The sequence below is a fragment of the Aegilops tauschii genome, chromosome 3, assembly GCF_002575655.3.
Source record: "Aegilops tauschii subsp. strangulata cultivar AL8/78 chromosome 3, Aet v6.0, whole genome shotgun sequence".
In the NCBI taxonomy this organism is placed as follows: Eukaryota; Viridiplantae; Streptophyta; class Magnoliopsida; order Poales; family Poaceae; genus Aegilops; species Aegilops tauschii.
Genome location: NC_053037.3, coordinates 178,881,280 through 178,900,102, shown reverse-complemented (window position 1 = coordinate 178,900,102; position 18,823 = coordinate 178,881,280). Strand labels below are relative to the sequence as shown.

Sequence of the window (18,823 nt, the reverse complement as noted above, 5' to 3'; positions counted from 1 at the left end):
TTTTTGAAATTACTACGTTCCCCAACAGTGGCATCAGAGCCTGGTTTTATGCGTTGATGTTATGCACGAGTAGAACACAAGTGAGTTGTGGGCGATATAAGTCATACTGCTTACCAGCATGTCATATTTTGGTTCAGCGGTATTGTGAGATGAAGTGGCCCGGACCGACATTACGCGTACGCTTACGCGAGACTGGTTTCACCGTTGCGAGCACTTGATGCTTAAAGGTGACCGGCGGGTGTCTGTCTCTCTCACTTTAGTTGAACCGAGTGTGGCTACGCCCGGTCCTTGCGAAGGTTAAAACAGCACCAACTTGACAAACTATCGTTGTGGTTTTGATGCGTAGGTAAGAATGGTTCTTGCTAAGCCCGTAGCAGCCACGTAAAACTTGCAACAACAAAGTAGAGGACGTCTAACTTGTTTTTGCAGGGCATGTTGTGATGTGATATGGTCAAGACATGATGCTATATTTTATTGTATGAGATGATCATGTTTTGTAACCGAGTTATCGACAACTGGCAGGAGCCATATGGTTGTCGCTTTATTGTATGAAATGCAATCGCCATGTAATTGTTTTACTTTATCACTAAGCGGTGGCGATAGTCGTAAAAGCAATAGTTGGCGAGACGACAACGATACTACGATGGAGATCAAGGTGTCGCGCCGGTGACGATGGTGATCATGACGGTGCTTCGGAGATGGAGATCACAAGCACAAGATGATGATGGCCATATCATATCACTTATATTGATTGCATGTGATGTTTATCTTTTATGCATCTTATCTTGCTTTGATTGACGGTAGCATTATAAGATTATCTTTCACTAAAATTTCAAGATAAAAGTGTTCTCCCTGAGTATGCACCGTTGCGAAAGTTCTTCGTGCTGAGACACCACGTGATGATCGGGTGTGATAGGCTCTACGTTCAAATACAACGGGTGCAAAACAGTTGCACACGCGGAATACTCAGGTTAAACTTGACGAGCCTAGCATATGCAGATATTGCCTCGGAACATTGAGACCGAAAGGTCGAGCGTGAATCATATAGTAGATATGATCAACATAGTGATGTTCACCATTGAAACTACTCCATCTCACGTGATGATCGGACATGTTTTAGTTTATATGTTTTGATGTACCGAAGGTTGTTCGGAGTCCCGGATGTGATCACGGACATGACGAGGAGTCTCGAAATGATCGAGACATAAAGATTGATATATTAGAAGCCTATGTTTGGACATCGGAAGTGTTCCGGGTGAAATCGGGATTTTTCCGGAGTACCGGGAGGTTACCGGAACCCCCCGGTAACTTAATGGGCCTTAGTGGGCCTAGGTGGAAGAGAGGAGAGGAGGCCAGGGCAGGGCCGCGCGCCCCTCCCCCCAGTCCGAATAGGACAAGGAGAGGGGGGCGGCGCCCCCCCTTCCTTCCTCCCCTCCACCTCTTCCCCCTTTCTCTCCTAGTCCAACATGGAAAAGGGGGGGGGGAGTCCTACTCCCGGTAGGAGTAGGACTCCTCCTGGCGCGCCTCTCCTCTAGGCCGGCCGAACCCCCCTTGCTCCTTTATATACGAGGGCAAGGGGGCACCTCTACACAGACAATTGATCAACGATCTTTTAGCCGTGTGCGGTGCCCCCCTCACCATATTACACCTCGATAATATCGTAGCGGTGCTTAGGCGAAGCCCTGCGTCGGTAGAACATCATCATCGTCACCACGCCGTCGTGCTGACAAAACTCTCCCTCAACACTCGGCTGGATCGGAGTTCGAGGGACGTCATCAAGCTGAACGTGTGCTGAACTCGGAGGTGCCGTGCGTTCGGTACTTGATCGGTCGGATCGTGAAGACGTACGACTACATCAACCGCGTTGTGTTAACGCTTCCGCTTTCGGTCTACAAGGGTACGTGGACAACACTCTCCCCTCTCGTTGCTATGCATCATCATGATCTTGCGTGTGCGTAGGAAATTTTTAAAATTATTACGTTCCCCAACAACAGCGACGCCGAATTCAAGTACCTCCACGTTTACAAGCGCATTGACAAGTGCGAGAAAGTGGGCGGAAGTCCGGCGCACCCTCGACAAGGCCAAGGAGACCTACAAGCTGGACGCGCCAACTCCGGGCGCGTCAGAAGGGCGACCGGACGGCAACAAAGGTGCCAAGAAGGGGAAACACGCCGACGCGGCCACCGCTCGAGTGCAGGAGTCCATCGAGCACTGCCTCGCCGAGGCACAGACCCGAGCAGTCCTTCGTGAAGAGAAGACCGACGCGCGGTGGTCGGCGTTGATGTCGAGCAGCGCCGCCAAGCTCGACCTACTCCGGACCAACGTCGCCGCGAAGAAGGGAAACACCTACCTGACTTTCCTGCTGGGCGGGGCAGACATGCTCCAGAGCAACGACGAGGCGTTCAAGGCGTGGTACTTGGCGGAGCGTGGCCTCATCCTGAACCAGCTTCCCTCGAGGACGCCGCCCACGCCCACGCCCCCGCCTAGCCCGAGCGATGATGCCGCCGAGACTCCCCGTAGCACAGAAGCCACGCCGACGCCGCCAAGCACAGAGACCCCGCCAAGCCCGCGCACGCCGACTCCGCCGACGCCGGAGGCCGACCTCGCCGTTTGATGCGCACGCGCGTCTTTTCTGCTTTTTATACGCCGAACTTTTCATTCGATCGCCGAACTGTGGCCGCATGATCGCCGAACCGTGGCGTCTATTTTGTGAGCGGGAATGACTACGTTTGAATTTGCCGCGGGTTGGGAGGCGGCGCCTGAGGGCGTGGCTGGGAGCTAGGTCGCCCCAGAGATCGATCTAGCGCCGGTTCGCCCCAGGCCGCTCTTTTTCGGCGCCCGGGGGCTGAACGGCTGGAGATGCTCTGAGCAGGCAGCTCCCAGCCGTGCGCCGTCTCAACTCTCAAGCGCCGCTCGCCAGCGAAACCCGATCCAAGGACAACAATACCTACTCCCAACCTTCTGTGGCGATGGCTTCAGCACTGGCGAGGAGGGCGGGAGGTTCCCCTGCGGCGGCGCTGTGGGCCGCGGCCAGGGGGTTCGCGTCGGTGGGCTCCGACATCGTCTCCGCGGCGCCCGGCGTGTCGCTGCAGAAGGCGCGGTCCTGGGACGAGGGAGTCGCCACCAAGTTCTCCACCACCCCTCTCAAGGACATCTTCCATGTACTACGCTCCCTATACTCCCCCCTGTTTCCCCACGCCGCCCACCACCGCGCGCCTGTCGTCTGACCCCTTCGTGTTTCGTTGTGTCTGCTTGCTTGCAGGGGAAGAAAGTCGTCATCTTCGGGTTGCCGGTAAGCTCTCTCTAGCTCGCTGCCCTTGCCTACCAAGCTCTTCTTGCTGCTAGCTTCGGTTCATGTATGCTCGACCTTTTCGAAACCCTAATGAGTCTCAGTGGGGATTCTTCACACTAGTTGGTACTAGTACAGAATTTGTACTAGGCGGTTATGGATTGAGTTCTTGCATGCTCCATTCGCACTAGAAGTATGAGAAACTGTGAATAGGTAGGCAGGCCATTGGCTAGATCAGGAAAATTGAATGCTGAAACTTATTGTTGGACTGGGAATTAGTGTGCTTGAGCTTTGCGCTGAATGGCATTTTCGTGCCCACCGTTCAAATTCATTGACAACTCTATATCCCTAATGGATTTCTGGCTACATCCACTAGGATTGTAAGCTTGCTCCATGATGGTTCCGTGTACTGCCTTTTCCATCTCATTGATAACTATGTTGTAGACTGACTCTCTCCTGGAATGATTTATTGCTCATATTGTTGACAGCTATCTTTGCGATATATTTCAGGGCGCATACACAGGAGTATGTTCGCAGTCACATGTCCCTAGTTACAAGAACAACATTGATAAGTTGAAAGCAAAAGGGATCGACTCTGTTATCTGTGTAGCTGTAAATGATCCCTATGTGCTGAATGGATGGGCAGAAAAATTACAGGCAAAAGATGCAGTGAGTAACTACTCTCTATCTTTGTATGGAATACAATGTAGATTTAGCACAGAATAATGGAATGAAATACAGGTATTGTAGTGTGCATTGCATATTGAAGTATTGTCAACTGAGTTATGAGATAGGACTATCTTCCTTCATATTTGCATATTGTAGTGTGCATTGCATATTGTAGTTTGGCGGTACCTGTTTTGGTTTTCCTCCATGACGCATTCTTCATGATACTATACGCCCTCCCTGCTCCCTGTCACAGTCATGGTAAATGATCCATAACAGTCATGCACAAAATCATTCTCTGGTAATTTTTTCTCCTTTTTCTCTTGCTTATTTTGCCAGTCCTGGGCTTTAGTTTGCTTGCGAGCCACTTTATGAGTGCAAATTCAACTCACATGTATTTTTTCAGTTTAACTCTCATATGATCGGCTGAAATATTTCAATCTGTATTTTATGGTAATGAGGGTCAGAAATGTGTTAGAATTGTATGCATACCACCCTAGATGGTTATTGCACATAGATTTCCAAGATTTCTAGCCCATGCGATGCTATGTTAGACATTTGTCAAGAATCAAGATCATGCGAACATTTATTTTAACCATCTGCCGTGATTCTATACTATTATCAGATTGAGTTTTATGGCGACCTTGACGGGAGCTTCCACAAAAGCTTGGATCTGGAAATAGATCTCTCTGCTGCTTTGCTTGGCCGCCGCTCCCACAGGTAATTATACTTTTGCCAACTCTTCTAATATTCTTAAAAAATAATTAAGCCGTGATGTAAATGATGTCAGCTACTTAGAACCCTAATTTAGTTTATGTGGCATGCAATGCAAGCTCTCTTACTGCTGAGTTTTACATTAGTGGTTCTGTAGTTTTATAAGTTATGCCTTTGTTTATAGAATTGGATATATTGGCGCTTGATATTATGGGATTAAATTTAGAACTATACATGCTGTGAAAGGATTTTAAGCTATTTCTGGAAGACATTTTTCAGTATTAGGTAGCTTGTCTGAAAGTCAGGTAGCGTTGACTGTCAGTTTTTTTCTTCTTGTTTTTGTTAGTCTCAATGGCATTAGTGAATTAGTGACCACCCATTTAGCAAGGGGAGATGCTGGATTTTGAATGGTTTGATGATAGGATTGTCTCAGCATGACATTGAGTAATTGTTAATTTACTCTTGTTCAGCACTGTTGAACTGTCATGACTAGAAAATCCAATGATTAAAATTTGCATGGCTGCCAATCCCAAGAAATAACTATCGCGAAACAGGACTTCCTTTAACTTCCCATGAATTGGCTGTTATTCTAAGAAATTGGCTGCATGGAGAGGTAGATACCTCTTAAGGACTCCCTTAGGTGAATCACTTCCACACCTTTTTGGAGCATAACTTGCAATAGCAATATTATCTTTCCTACTTTTGGAGTGATGGGGTTGCAGTTGGTGGTGAGTTCACATGTGGACCACACAAATAAACAAATGCAATTCTACCCACATATGGGACTAGCAACCTTCCAAGAGACATAAATAAATAAATGTTACTTTTACTCGCCCAAAAATACACTGCTACCCTAATATAAGAATAACACTTTCGTAGAAACGCAAATTATAAATATAAGTATGCGACTCCAACTCAAAATCATGGACTTCTTTCTAGTTTCTCTTCCAACCAATTCTTCCAGTTCTATTCTCGTAGCAGCAGAGAGCGATCAAATTGCAATTTCAACTTGGTGATAGACGTTGTCCTCCTACCTAATCCACAGTCTTGTGTATTCAACTTACTTCTCTTATCTCAAAATTCAAATTGTTATCTCCACTATAAATCTTGCAAAGGATCTACTATGGTCGCTTAAGATTCTTCAACGACCGCAATAGGATCTTTCTTATATTTTCGTTCTCTTTTTAATTGTGAACCATGCAACAGTCGCAAGACACCGTCATGTTTTGATGATCTTGTTATGACCGGCATATTAGGGGCCTAGCCCAGTTAGTTGTGGCCCAGTTTATCTTATCGTTATTAGGGGCTTAGCCCAATTATCTTACTAGGAGGATTATATAAACTCGTGTAAGGACCCGTTTTGGGATTAAGCAAGAAGCAATCATATTTGCTCGGCTTCCTTAGGGAGCCGGGAGACCTAACCCTAGCCACCGCCCCTGCGCTCTCTCTCTCTCGCGCGCACACGCAACGACAGCGCCCCAGCGCCGCCGACCACGCCATCCCTCCTTCCACCCCTACAACCTGAGTGACCTGGTAGGGATCCGGTTCCTACCAGATCTCCTAAGCCAGTGGCAACTCCTTGTCCTTTTTATGGCTTCGTAGCAATGCACACGCATTGTGCTAGTGTTGCAAACAAAGAACAAGTCAGCAAGTTGCATACATGGATAGGTGCCTAGGTCTATATGTCATTTGTTTCGTTTTGGCAAACTGGAACATTCTTCAGCATGCCCGCAAAAGAAAAGAAAAGGAACATGCTTTAGCAGCATCCAGCATTTTTGAGCTCTCCCTAGTGAGAATTTTGTTGAAATGCTGATCCGCCATGCGGTGAGAATGCTATGTTTATCTTTGTTGCTAATAAAAGAGTGATGCATATCCATTCTTGAGCACTGCATCACTGTTCGAACCTCTTCCTTTCATTAGTAGAATGTGGTGGAAGTGGAAGTACTTACTGTTCATGATGATATATAGACTGGTGTATTGGTAACTGATTGATTTTTTTCTTTTCTTTTGACCTGTACCATTTTAGGTGGTCAGCCTTTGTCGACGATGGGAAGATCAAGGCTTTCAACGTTGAGAAAGCCCCTTCCGACTTCAAGGTTTCTGGTGCTGAGGTTATCTTGGATCAAATCTGAGCTAATCGGTGCTCTGTTTTGCTTTTGTGAAGCGAATAAGTGACAGCTCGAGAATCTGTGTGAAGATGTTGCTGTCTGTCGTGCTAGTTCCAGAACAGTCATTTTGCTGCTGCAAATCTTTCTTTCTTTTGTTCCAGAACAGTCATCGAATTAGTCACCGGTTCGTGTATGCGACAGTTTCTGTTATTCACGTTTGATGAAGAGGTGTGTTCGCGTGCAGGTAATGTGAGAATGAGCGGGTGATTATTTTGTCCTCTCGTTGTCGCATTGGCTGAACTGGTTTTGGATCATATAACATACGCAGATTGAACACTAGTAATTTGCTGGTTAGTCTGTTCAAACGCAAGATGAGACATTTAAGGCCTGTTCGGAGTCCCTCCCGGAGCGGACCGAGCAGTAGATTAAAATGTTGGAGCGAGCAAACAGTAGCTCCGTAGATCCTGGTATTTCAAGGAGCGTAGATCCTGGTATTTCAAGGAGCGGTGGTTTGCCGAACGGGCTCTTAGGTCCTGTTCGGGAACCGTCCAGCTCCGTCGAATATAGGAGTGGACGGAGCGCCACTTTGGCTACTCCCAGAAAATACACTAGGGGGCGCTCCGCTCTAGAGCAGAGCCGCGGAGCCGGAGAGCTGCCGAACAGGCTCTTAGTCTAGCGGATTTGCATATTCATCTGTTAGGCAGCTTCCATGAGCCTTCCATGTGAAGGCAAGATATTTTCTGGGTTGTTCGGTGCTGGGAGGCTCAGCCAAGAGTTTGTGCACATGGCAAAGTATTTTTCTAATATAAAGGAGTTTGACCTACTGAATGAAGTTTTAATCGAAACGAGAACATGATCTGAGAACGACCCGTGTGTCAAGGGAAGTTGTCCGTAAATGTCCACCACGCGGTCCAGACATGTCGAGCGGTTCAACGCCGTCTCAAATGTCCATGGAGCAGTCGCACATCCGGATTTCATCAAACCGGAAGTAAAGCTGGCAGAGGTTTGAGGGAGTCCAGACAGCCGCCGTAGAACACCGAACACCTGTCCCACACAAAACCCCATCTCGGGGCTCTTTTCCTCCACTCAGTCCCTTCCCCTTGCTCTACTTTGGCTGCCGCCCAGTTCTAGTCGGACCACCGCTGCTCCACCTAGGCGTCTCGTACTTTGCCATCGTTGCATCCCCTTACCCGTTCGTGCCCATGTATCGTGTGCCCCCTTCCGACGCCGTTCATGGCAGACACCACACCCGACAAGTGTTCGGTCAAATGCCATTGAGACCTTTTTGACTTTCTCCTTGTTTAACATGGAGTAAACATGATGTCGGGTTACTCCATGATGGAGGACGTATTGTTGTGTGACGCGTGGTAGGCCACAAGCGCGGGGTTTGTAGGCATGAAGAAAACAGGTACCAAATTTTGGCAACATGTGCATTTTTGGTTTCATGAGTACAAGCACCCCGCGACATTTGGATGTGATAAACGATCGCAGTGCGAAGTTGCTACTCCGCCGGTTGCATACCATTTCAAACTCCGTCATAAAGTTTTGAAGTGCCATTGCACAAGTGGAGACAAGGTAGCCACCAGAAGCGTCAATCATGGAGATCGTAAGTTCTGTTTCTTGTTTCTCCAGGGGTTAGTCAATTTATTTATTCACTCAATGTTGTAACTTGACGATCACGTCATTGTATAGCCCGGACGTGCAACCACGGTGTACTATAGAACGGAGGGCAAGCCCTTCACATTGATTCATTGTTGGATGAAGCTCGAGGCGCATCCCAATTGGGAGAACATGTGGCGATAAAGAAGGTTAAACTCAAGGAGGGAAGGAAGCTGAAGCCTGCAAGAAAGGACTCCAGGAAGCGTAGAGCTGAAGAATCTTGCGAATGCAGATTAATATTGATTCTTAAATTCTTTCCCATGCCATTGATCATGACATTTGTTGATTCTTACGATGTTATCTTTCTTTTGAGAATATTTCTTCAAATTTCTCGTATTTTAAAGTCTCGTATTGCCCACAGCCTGTTACAATTTTGCCAAGTTCGTTCCCCACCACTCGTCCATGAAATATAATCCTGCATACTTTTCGTGCTCCCTTACTAGAGCCAGTTTGTCTATGGTGTGTGGTGGGTACACATGTGCAAGGCTGTTTGGAATTTTTTGCTCTTTTTAATAGAAAATTAGATTCATCATTACCTTGCAATCTTTGATGTGAGAAAACTCTAGATCTCACTAAGGCCTATGCTTTTTCACTGAGGCCTATGGTTCACCCAACGACAAAACACCAGGATGATCTTGAGTTTCAGCGTATCCACGCTCTAAAACTTAGCTAAATACATATTTCCAACTTTTCTCTGGTGCTCCGGTGGTGCCGATCCACTGCAACCCTTCCCCGCCACGACAATGACTTCTTAGACTGGCTCTCATCTACTGTTCTAGGCATGCTCACTTGTGTTCGACCCGGACTTGCCGCCCTCCTCATCCTTACTTCATGGCGCATTTGTAAGCACCACAATGGCTACGTCTTCATCATGGTGGCTGATCTGAACCATCAAGGAGGAAGCTTGCTCTTGGGTTCGTTCGGGAGCTTTAGGACTAGCACATCTGACCCCCGAATGCAGGCGATTGTTTTCGGGGCCACACACCCCTTTGTTCTTTTAGTGCTGGCAGTCACACATGCTTGTGTGATGCCTTATGTACTTATTGTACCCTAACTCTTTTATCAATAAAATGATACTCAAAGCTTTTTTGTATTTGCAATAACATATTTCCAAGTTCCAAAAATAAATCCAAAAATCCATGCAAATAGGCATCGAGTTGAAACTTACTCATGTAAATTTTACAAGATAATATGATGTCTTGCGAACTGAGAAAATTGAGGAAACAAGAATACTACTCAAATGTAGTGGGAAAAAAATCATATCTTATGAACCAAATAACATCTCTTTTATTATAGCATTTGAGATACATGTTATTTTATTTCCTATACTTTCCTATTAATATGATATTTCTATCCAATAAACTAAAGGAAGCCCTATTTTATGTTGGCACCCTTTGGCTTTGCCCAGGGATGGATTTCGATGATTATGAGATGTGTCACAACTGTAAATTATTCAGTAAAGCTTAATGGGGGGTGTTACATTTGAGCAGGTTAACCCCCAATGTCCGATCTGTATGGGAGGGGCTGAGGATATGCGACATTTAATGTTTACGTGCCAACGAGCAAAAGAAGTTTGGCGTTCTTTGGGTCTTTGGGAGATCATTGACACTTGAAGGAGATGGTCGCAGTCGGGCTTTCTATATCTCGTGGCAGTGGCGCCAGGCTGTCAAGTGCGAGTATGTTGTACCAGCTCCGAGTTCTGCTTTTGCGATTCATGCAATACAGTTAAAGTTCAACATCGCAACAAGATCTTCTGAACCACATGAATTGATAAGGAAGACACCTTCAAGTAAGAGCTACAAGTTGAATATAGATTCCTCTTACTTTGAGAGTGGTTCGGGAGCAGTTGACTGAGATGATAAAGGAGAGGCTGTAGTAGGGACAACGATGATGCTTACCCACCTATTAGACCCGACCACGGCTGAGTCTATTGCGCTTTGAGAGGCCTTGAGCTGGTGGAGAGCTTAGGTTGTGTACGGGTGATTGTGGAATCAGTCTCTTTCGAACTCATCCAAGCATGTGGAACCCTACATGCCTACACGGTGGTTTTAGCAGATTTTGTTTCCAAAAGGCACAAATAATTGGAAGTATCTCTTTCCAGCATTGTCTGAGGGAGACGAATATGATGACACATAATTTATCAAAACATGCTCTCGAAACAATGCAGGATTTGTTTTGGGACATAGACCCCCTAGCATTATACTATCATTAAGCTGAAATAAAATGATCCAGTGGGCGTTCTCCCCTAAAGAAACATTTGAGCAGGTAAGGTCTCGTCATTGTAGCGGCTGGCCTAAGTCTCTCTACGCATGGAGACCCCACCTGTCAGTGGCTCCACGCAGAAGTTAAATAGCACAAAAGAGTGCCGCCAGGAAGGAAGCCTGCAAGTTCCATATCGTCGCTGCTTACCAACTGGCATCATCAGCTGATTACAGCACTAGTGTCCCATAAAAAGGTGCACATCCGTTCGGAGAAATCAGATTTGGCGCTCGGGTGCTTTGCTGTTTCGCGGACATGGCCAAGAAAGGGATCCAGTATGTCGTGGTCAGCGCTCTCTTCTCTTCTCCATTTTCTTTCTCTTGTTGGCTCGATTAAGAACTGATGTTCACGTTGGTCTCGTCGCAGGTGGATGCCTTCACGGCCGAGCCGTTCAAGGGCCACCCGGCCGCGGTATGTTTCCTCGAGGACGACGCCGCCGCCCCCACGGGGGATGGGCGGTGGATGCAGTCCGTCGCCGTCGAGTTCAACCAGTCCCAGACCGCCTTCCTCTCCCGCGACTCCTCCTCCCTCGCAGCCGGCGCCGCCATCCCGCGGTTCCACCTCCGCTGGTTCACCACCGTCACCGAGGTCGCCGCCTAGCTTCCCATCTGAACACCCGTTGATTTCGCACCATTCCCATTTCATTTCTTGCAGTTGATTCACACCTGCGCCATCGTTTCCAATTCTCAGGTCGCGCTCTGCGGGCACGGACGCTGGCGACCGCCCACTTCCTGTTCACGGCCATCCTCGGGGAGCGCCATGGAGTGGTCGAGTTTGCGACCAAGTCCGGCATCCTGACCGCCAAGAAGGTTCCTGCACCGGAGACGGAGGAGCAGGGGAAGCTGTTCATTGAGCTGAACTTCCCCATGAGTGATTACGTGGGTTGCGACCCCGCCGACGAGCTGCCGTCCATCCCGGAGACGCTCAACGGCGCGTCCGTCGTCAGTGTTCACAAATCGTTGACCACCACCGACTTCATTGTACTGTCTTTCACCTTACCCCTTCGCCCTTTCTGTTCTACCACCTGCATAAACATAGTACGGTAGTACAGTATTTCCTAACTTGAAAGGTAAGGGGGTGTTTATTTCCGGAGACCTTTTGTGTAGGGACTAGAAAAAGTCCCTCTTAAAGATTTTTTAACCAAACAGGAGGGACTACTAGTGACTAAAAATTACTTTTTATGACTAAATGAAGAAGACTCTTGGGGGTGTTTGGTTCAGGGACTTAAAAGTCCCTAAAAAGTCCTTAGAAACCAAACGGGAGGGACTTTTTCCTACAGGGACTAGAAAAAGACTCTACTAGAGAGTCTTTTTTGATTAGTCCCTGGGGCTAGAAAAAGTCCTAGGACTTCTGAACCGAACACCCCCTTAAGGAGAGTCTTTTTTGAAACTTTTTCAACAATGCCCCTCCTTGCACCCATTGCCCCGCCACCCCATGGTGTTGTTTGGTTGTTATTTTTCTATATACTAGGGGTTGTCAGCATTAATCTTGATCGTGTAGTTAGAACGCCTGGGAGCTGTGGCTGTTAGTAGCGGCCGTTGGAGTTCGTTGGAGGCAGCCGCGTCGTGCGCGCGGCCGGAGCTGCATGGAGTTTGTTCGTGGGTTAGTTAGTGCCCGGGTGTGATGCGTGCATGCATTGGTTAGTGGCTGTGTGGTAGCCGGGTAATGCGTGCGTGCGTGTAGTGGGTGTGCACAAGCCTGGGTATAAAAGCCCTCCCGTGTATTGATGTAAAGTGCGCCGGTATGAGCCGAGCCTAGGAGCCAGAGATGAGGTAGTCTCCGCCGGGACTGTGGTATGCGCCCGGTCAGCTGTGAGAGAGCTCATCTGGGTAGGCTGCGGTGTGCTGCTGCGTCCGGGTATGTGCCTAGTATAGTGGGGCCGTTCGTGCGGCGGAGGCGTTTGTGCGCCGGAAAAATTGTGTGCTCCATCTTCCACCTTCGTTTATGCGAGTGAGAGAAAGAGAGCGGCAACAACATTTGGTATCATGAGCTTGGTTGTCTTGGGCGGGGTTGGCCGTGCCGGAGGCGTGCCGGTGGTGACGGCATTCGCCGGCGTCTGCGCGAAGCTCCGGGCCGTGTATCGGCCTATGGAGGTGCGCGGTGCTGCGGCTATCATGGTGGACGCGGAGGTGGCGCGCGGTGAGTCCGCGACGAGCGCGGCGGACATGGAGGCCAGGGTGGCACGGACGCGGTGTGCGGCGAGCGCGTGACGACAACGACCCGCGACGGTGGCGATTGGCGTCACCGCGCCAGGTCGAGCCTGCGGCCTACGTCAGTGGCGAGAGGTGCAGCAACTCCGGCGACGACGACATGCGGCGAGTCCAGACATGGTGGTGGCACACGGCGTCGTGACGGCATGAAGGTGCTGCTCGGCGGTGGAGCGCGCGGTGCGAGGGCCGTGGAGGTGTGTAGTGGCGTCGGGCGGAGGCGTACAAGGCGACGGCCGACGACGATCCATGTCAAAATTATGGGGGAAATTGTCAGCATCTAATCTTGATCGTGTAGTTAGATCGGCTGGGAGCTGTGACTGTTAGTAGCGGCCGTTGGAGTTCATTGGAGGCAGCCGCGTCGTGCGCGCGGCCGGAGCTGCATGGAGTTTGTTCGTGGGTTAGTTAGTGCCTGGGTGTGATGCGTGCATGCATTGGTTAGTGGCTGTGTGGTAGCCGGGTAATGCGTGCGTGCGTGTAGCGGGTGTGCACAAGCCTGGGTATAAAAGCCCTCCCGTGTATTGATGTAAAGTGCGCCGGTATGAGCCGAGCCTAGGAGCCAGAGATGAGGTAGTCTCCGCCGGGACTGTGGTATGCGCCCGGTCTGCTGTGAGAAGGCTCCTCTGGGTAGGCTGCGGTGTGTTGCTGCGTCCGGGTATGTGCCTAGTATAGTGGGGCCGTTCGTGCGGCCGAGGCGCCGTTCGTGCGGCGGAGGCGTTTGTGCGCTTGAAAAATTATGTGCTCCATCTTTCATCTTCGTTTGTGCAAATGAGAGAAAGAGAGCGGCAACAATAAAGGTATCATGGTCTTTTACATGTCATGGAGGGACTAGGGACTTTTTAGTCCCTGGAAAGAGGAAAGGACTTTTTAAAGACTAGGAACTTTTTGGTTGGAACTAGAAAAAGTCCTAGGACTTATGAAACAAACAGGGCCTATGACCCGTATTATAACCAAAAGATCTGGCATGCCTTTCAGGTCAAACTTTCATCAGGGAAAGAGGTCGCCGATCTCCTTCCTAACATCGAAGAAATCAGAAAATGTGCAGGCAGAGGTGTGATTGTGACAGGGCCGGCACCTCCTGGATCGGGTTACGACTTCTTCTCACGTTTCTTCTGCCCAAAATTTGGGATTGATGAGGTAACACAGCAACCTCTATACCAAGTTGAATACATATAAATAGTGAAGCTCGATGAACTTCCTCATTGATAGATACCCCAAAACTGTCTTCAATACCATTGCAGGATCCTGTATGTGGCAGTGCACATTGTGTTTTGGCACCCTATTGGGGTGAAAAGCTGGGGAAACAAAAATTGATAGCGTTTCAGGTAATGTTGTTGAATATGTTTTCGACAAGTGAATTATCGTTCACTGATCCGTTTATGCTGCAATGGCGCTCAATCAATCAAACTATCACGTTGGTTTTCATTTGTACTGTGCATTTCATCACCAGGCATCTCCAAGGAGTGGAACACTATACCTGGAGCTGGATGTTGCAGATAAGAGGGTGCTGATTCAGGGAGAAGCTGTTACCATCATGAGTGGGACGCTCTTCGCCTAGCTAGCATAATGACATCTACTCAAGGCACGACCATTTGTGGACTTGAACTATGAACTATGGCGAGATAGTTATATTTGCTGCAATGTGCTGGTCTAACACTGAATCGACCAGTTTATGGGAATAAAATGGTTGTAGCATTGTAACAAGGTCAGGCAGAACAAGCTGAAGCTGCATTGTAGCATCCGGCTGTTACACCTCTTCGTAGTGATAATTTTTTTGAAGTGTTGACCCACCATGCACCCGGCTATTACACCTCTCCGTAGTGATAATTTTATTGAAGTGTTGACCCACCATGCACCCGGCTGTTACACCTCTTCGTAACGACCTAACTCCTCCCGTGACCCCTGCGTCGCCTCCCCGCGGCGGCGGGGGGAACCCAGCCGCGCCGCCACGGCCCCCTCCCCACCTCGCCCCACCTCCTCGCCACCAACGGAGGAGCGGCTGGCGAAGCCGTGCTGGCTCCCAGGAAGGTGGCGGCGGGGCACCTTGGCTGGCCTGCGCTGTGCCACCTCTACCCCTTTTCCCGTCGACCTCCGCTGCGCACCGGCGCCGGCGTGCCTCCAGCGGCTCCCCCACCCCCCGGCCCCCGCCCGCCCCCTTCCTGTCGGGCTCCGGCTGCCCCTGGACTTCGCCGGCGCGATCTCCCTCCTCCCCGCCTTCCGTGCTAGATCCATGGCGGCCACCAGCACCCCTGCTGCTGCCGGCGCCAGATCCCGGGAGGACGGGGCCGGGGCTTCTTGGCCGGGCTGGCCGGCCCTAGGAGCGCCACGGTGGCGCTCTCCCATCCCGCAGGCTGCGGCCATGCCTCCGGGGCGGCGGTCCATCTCGTTGGTTGCGGTGGTTGCCCGGCAGCGGCTGCCTCCTACAGCGCGCTGGCCGGGTGTGTGGCATGCCTGCGAGCTCCCTTCGCCCTCCCCATACCCTGTAGGTGCGGCTTCGTCACTGACGGCTATGGACCTGCACCCTCCTCCGGTATCCATGGTTGGCCAGTGCGGCTCCAGATCTGGCGCTCCCCGCGTCCGAGCTGCGTCAACTTCCGGCTCATTCGGCTTGTCGGTGCCTCGGCAGCTCCGCAAACACCCCCTGCAGGCGTCCGTGGTTGGTCGACATCCACCGCGGTGCGGCTTCGACTCTGGCGTGCCTGTGGAGCTGCGCCCCCTTCCATCTCCTTCAGCTTGCCGGGCGTCCCTGCAGGTTCGATCCCGGCAGCCCGGATCTGTGCTCCTCTCCGGATCTTGGCTCGTTCGGGTCTTCGGCCACCGTTGCACCCCTTCACTTTTCCGCGCCGGCTGCCCTGTTGAACGTGACATATCTTGTATTGCTATTCCTATCTTCTCTAGCCTTGTATAGTTGACTTCCAGAGATATGGTAGGATTAGTTTCCTTGTCACCCAAGACATCCTGTGTATATATTGTAACCTACTCCATGGAACACAATGAGTTGCATCCTACACCTTTCTACATGGTATCAGTTTACCCTACGATCTTCATCGCTTCCGCCCTGCGCCGCCGCTGCCGCCGCATCTCCTTGTAGCCGCCACCGCGCCACCTCAACCCTAGGCCGCCGCCGCATCTCCCGCAGCCGCAGCCACTGCAACTCACCCAACCCCGCCGCCGCCGCTTCTCTCCCGTAGCAGCCGCCGCACCCCTCCCAAAACCCTAAACCCGCCGCTGCCTCTCCTCGCAGCCGCCACCCTCCCTTCCCCTCCCACGCAGCCGCTGCCTTCCGCCGCTGCCATCTTCTCCCTCCACCACCTCCCAAAACCCTAACCGCACCACGCTCCTCCTCCACCATGTCTCGCTCCAAGGTCGACCCCTCTGACGCCGGCTCCTTTGCCGGTGCCATGTTCACCTCGGATCGTCTCAATGAGCTCCACATCAAGGATCATGTGCACGTCATCCTCGACCTCGACTCGCCGTCCTACAACGCATGGCGCACGTACTTCGCGCTTTTGTTCCGCTCCTACCGTCTCATCGAACACGTTGATGGGAGCGTCGACTTCCGCGACATGAAGGACGATGACGAGTGGCTTGCCGTGGACGCCTGCATCATCAAGTGGCTCTTCCTCACCATCTCTCCAGGCCTCTTCAACATGGTGAACTCCCGTGAGCCCTCGGCGTACGCCATGTGGACACGGCTGTGCGATCTCTTCCTCGACAATCAGCTCCAACGCTGTGTCTTTCTCCAAGGTGAATTCTTCACTATGCAGCAAAATGATCTTTCGATCGATGAAATACTCCTCACCAACCTCCTTTGGGGCCTCCACCCCGACCTCGGCCAATCCGCCGCCAACCTCTCCCTCGTCACGCCAACGTACGCGAAGGCGCACGTACCTTCGTATGGAGGAGAAGCGCCTCCGCCACTCCGCCCGGCAGGCCACCCACGCTGCTCTTCACGTTGGCGTCGCCGCCGGCCACGGTGCTTCCCCAACTCAGCCGGGGCCGCGCGCGTCTTCTCCTGCCCCGCCACCCGCGCCTGCGGTTGTTCGCGGCTTTGCACAACATGCCGGCGTTGATTTCTCGGAGACCTTCTCTCCGGTTGTCAAACCCGCCACGATTCGTGTTGTTCTTCAGCTCGCTGCATCTCGTCATTGGCCTGTTCATCAGCTCGACATCAACAACGCCTTTCTTTATGGTCATCTCCAGGAGCGTGTTCTCTGTCAGCAGCCTACTGGTTTTGTTGATCCCATTCGGCCTGATGATGTCTGCTTGCTCTCACGGTCTCTATATGGTCTGAAACAGGCGCCTCGTGCTTGGTATCAACGCATTGCAGCATTCCTCACTGCTCTTGGGTTTCGTAGCACCACCTCGGACACATCGCCATTTGTGCTTCATCGAGCTGATCATGTCGCCATGCTTCTCTTGTATGTTGACGATATCGTCATCACCGCCTCTCGCGCGGATCTACTTCGCGACATCATCGGTCGTCTTGGTTCTGAGTTTCGGCTGAAGGACTTGGGCGCATTGCACTTCTTCCTCGGCATTAATGTGCGACGTGATGCCTCCGGATTCTTTCTTCATCAAGGACAATATGCTCTTGATCTCCTGGATCGTGCTGGTATGACCGACTGCAAGCCTGCTGCCACTCTTGCCGAGGCCAAGCCGAAGCTTTCTGCTACTGCTGGGCAACCTGCCACTGATGCCGCTCTCTACAGCAGTATTGTTGGTGCTCTTCAGTACCTCGCGCTCACCAGACCAGACATTCAGTTTGCGGTGCAGCAAGTTTGCTTGCATATGCACTCGCCCCGTGATGTTCACTGGTCTCTGGTCAAGCGCATTCTTCGGTATATTCGTGGCACACCGACCTTCAGACTTCGTCTTCGCGCCTCCGCCTCCACCGAGCTGCTTGCTTACACTGATGCAGATTGGGCTGGTTGTCCTGACACTTGACGCTCCACGTCCGGATATTGTGTCTTCTTCGGTGATTCTCTCATCTCTTGGTCCTCCAAGCGGCAGCCCACCGTCTCCCACTCGAGTGCTGAGGCCGAGTACCGTGCCGTCGCCAATGTTGTTGCCGAGACATGTTGGCTCCGTCAGCTACTTGGTGAACTTCGGGTTCCAATCCCGAAAGCTACGGTGGTTTTTTGTGATAATGTTTCGGCCACCTACCTCGCAGCCAACCCAGTGCAGCACAAGCGCACCAAGCATATTGAACTTGATGTTCACTTCGTCCGCGAGAATGTACAGTTGGGTCAGCTTTGTGTTCTTCATGTACCGACCACCCAGCAGTTTGCCGACATTATGACCAAGGGGCTTCCAACCGCTGCATTCCAGGAGTTTCGTTCCAGTCTTTGCGTCGCCGACGCCGACGCTTCGACTCCGGGGGGGGGGGGGGTGGGGGGTGTTGAACGTGACATACGTTGTATTGCTATTCCTATCTTCTCTAGCCTTGTATAGCTGACTTCTAGAGATATGGTAGGATTAGTTTCCTTGTCACGCAAGACATCATGTGTATATATTGTAACCTACTCCATGGAATACAATGAGTTGCATCCTACACCTTTCTACATGCCCAACCCCACCCACCTCCATGCTTTGTTCGTCCTTCCGCATGTTCGCTAGCTTGTTCTTCCGGCAGCGCCCGATGCCTCCCTCGTCGGCAGGCGTTGCTCCCCTTCCTGCGATGGTGGTTCCGGCCTCCAACTCGACTTCCTCCTCCTCCTCGACTTTTGCTTTGATGGCTTGGGACTGCTCAGACTCGGCCAGGGCGAAATCCTTGCTCGACCTTCGATGCTGGCAGTAGCGACACCCATGGGTGTCGTTTCCCTCTTGGAGGCGCTGCGATGGCCATTTTTTGTGCCCCTCTACGAGCATTAGGGGAAACCCTAGGTCTTGCTTTGCAGATTGGACGGCGATGGCGCCCT

General features: G+C 51.0%; 1 protein-coding gene and 1 pseudogene across 1 annotated transcript; both read left to right on the top strand.

The window, feature by feature from the left end:
* The first annotated feature begins 2,747 nt into the window (after positions 1-2,747).
* Positions 2,748-7,002, top strand: LOC109761025 (peroxiredoxin-2F, mitochondrial). Its single transcript, XM_020319819.4, has 5 exons — positions 2,748-3,161; positions 3,263-3,292; positions 3,800-3,958; positions 4,581-4,675; positions 6,696-7,002. Exons 1-5 carry the CDS (start codon positions 2,970-2,972, stop codon positions 6,799-6,801), a joined length of 582 nt encoding a protein of 193 aa, XP_020175408.1. The 5' UTR covers positions 2,748-2,969; the 3' UTR covers positions 6,802-7,002.
* A 3,798-nt stretch (positions 7,003-10,800) lies between these two features.
* Positions 10,801-14,692, top strand: LOC109761026 (uncharacterized; annotated as a pseudogene).
* The last annotated feature ends 4,131 nt before the right edge of the window (positions 14,693-18,823 follow it).

Bases quoted from the DNA above. Each gene is read 5' to 3' on its own strand.
- LOC109761025 (XM_020319819.4), top strand. From the start codon at position 2,970: ATGGCTTCAGCACTGGCGAGGAGGGCGGGAGGTTCCCCTGCGGCGGCG. The intron at 3,162-3,262 runs GTACTACGCTCC...GCTTGCTTGCAG, and splicing joins CTCTCAAGGACATCTTCCAT to GGGAAGAAAGTCGTCATCTT. The intron at 3,293-3,799 runs GTAAGCTCTCTC...GATATATTTCAG, and splicing joins TCGTCATCTTCGGGTTGCCG to GGCGCATACACAGGAGTATG.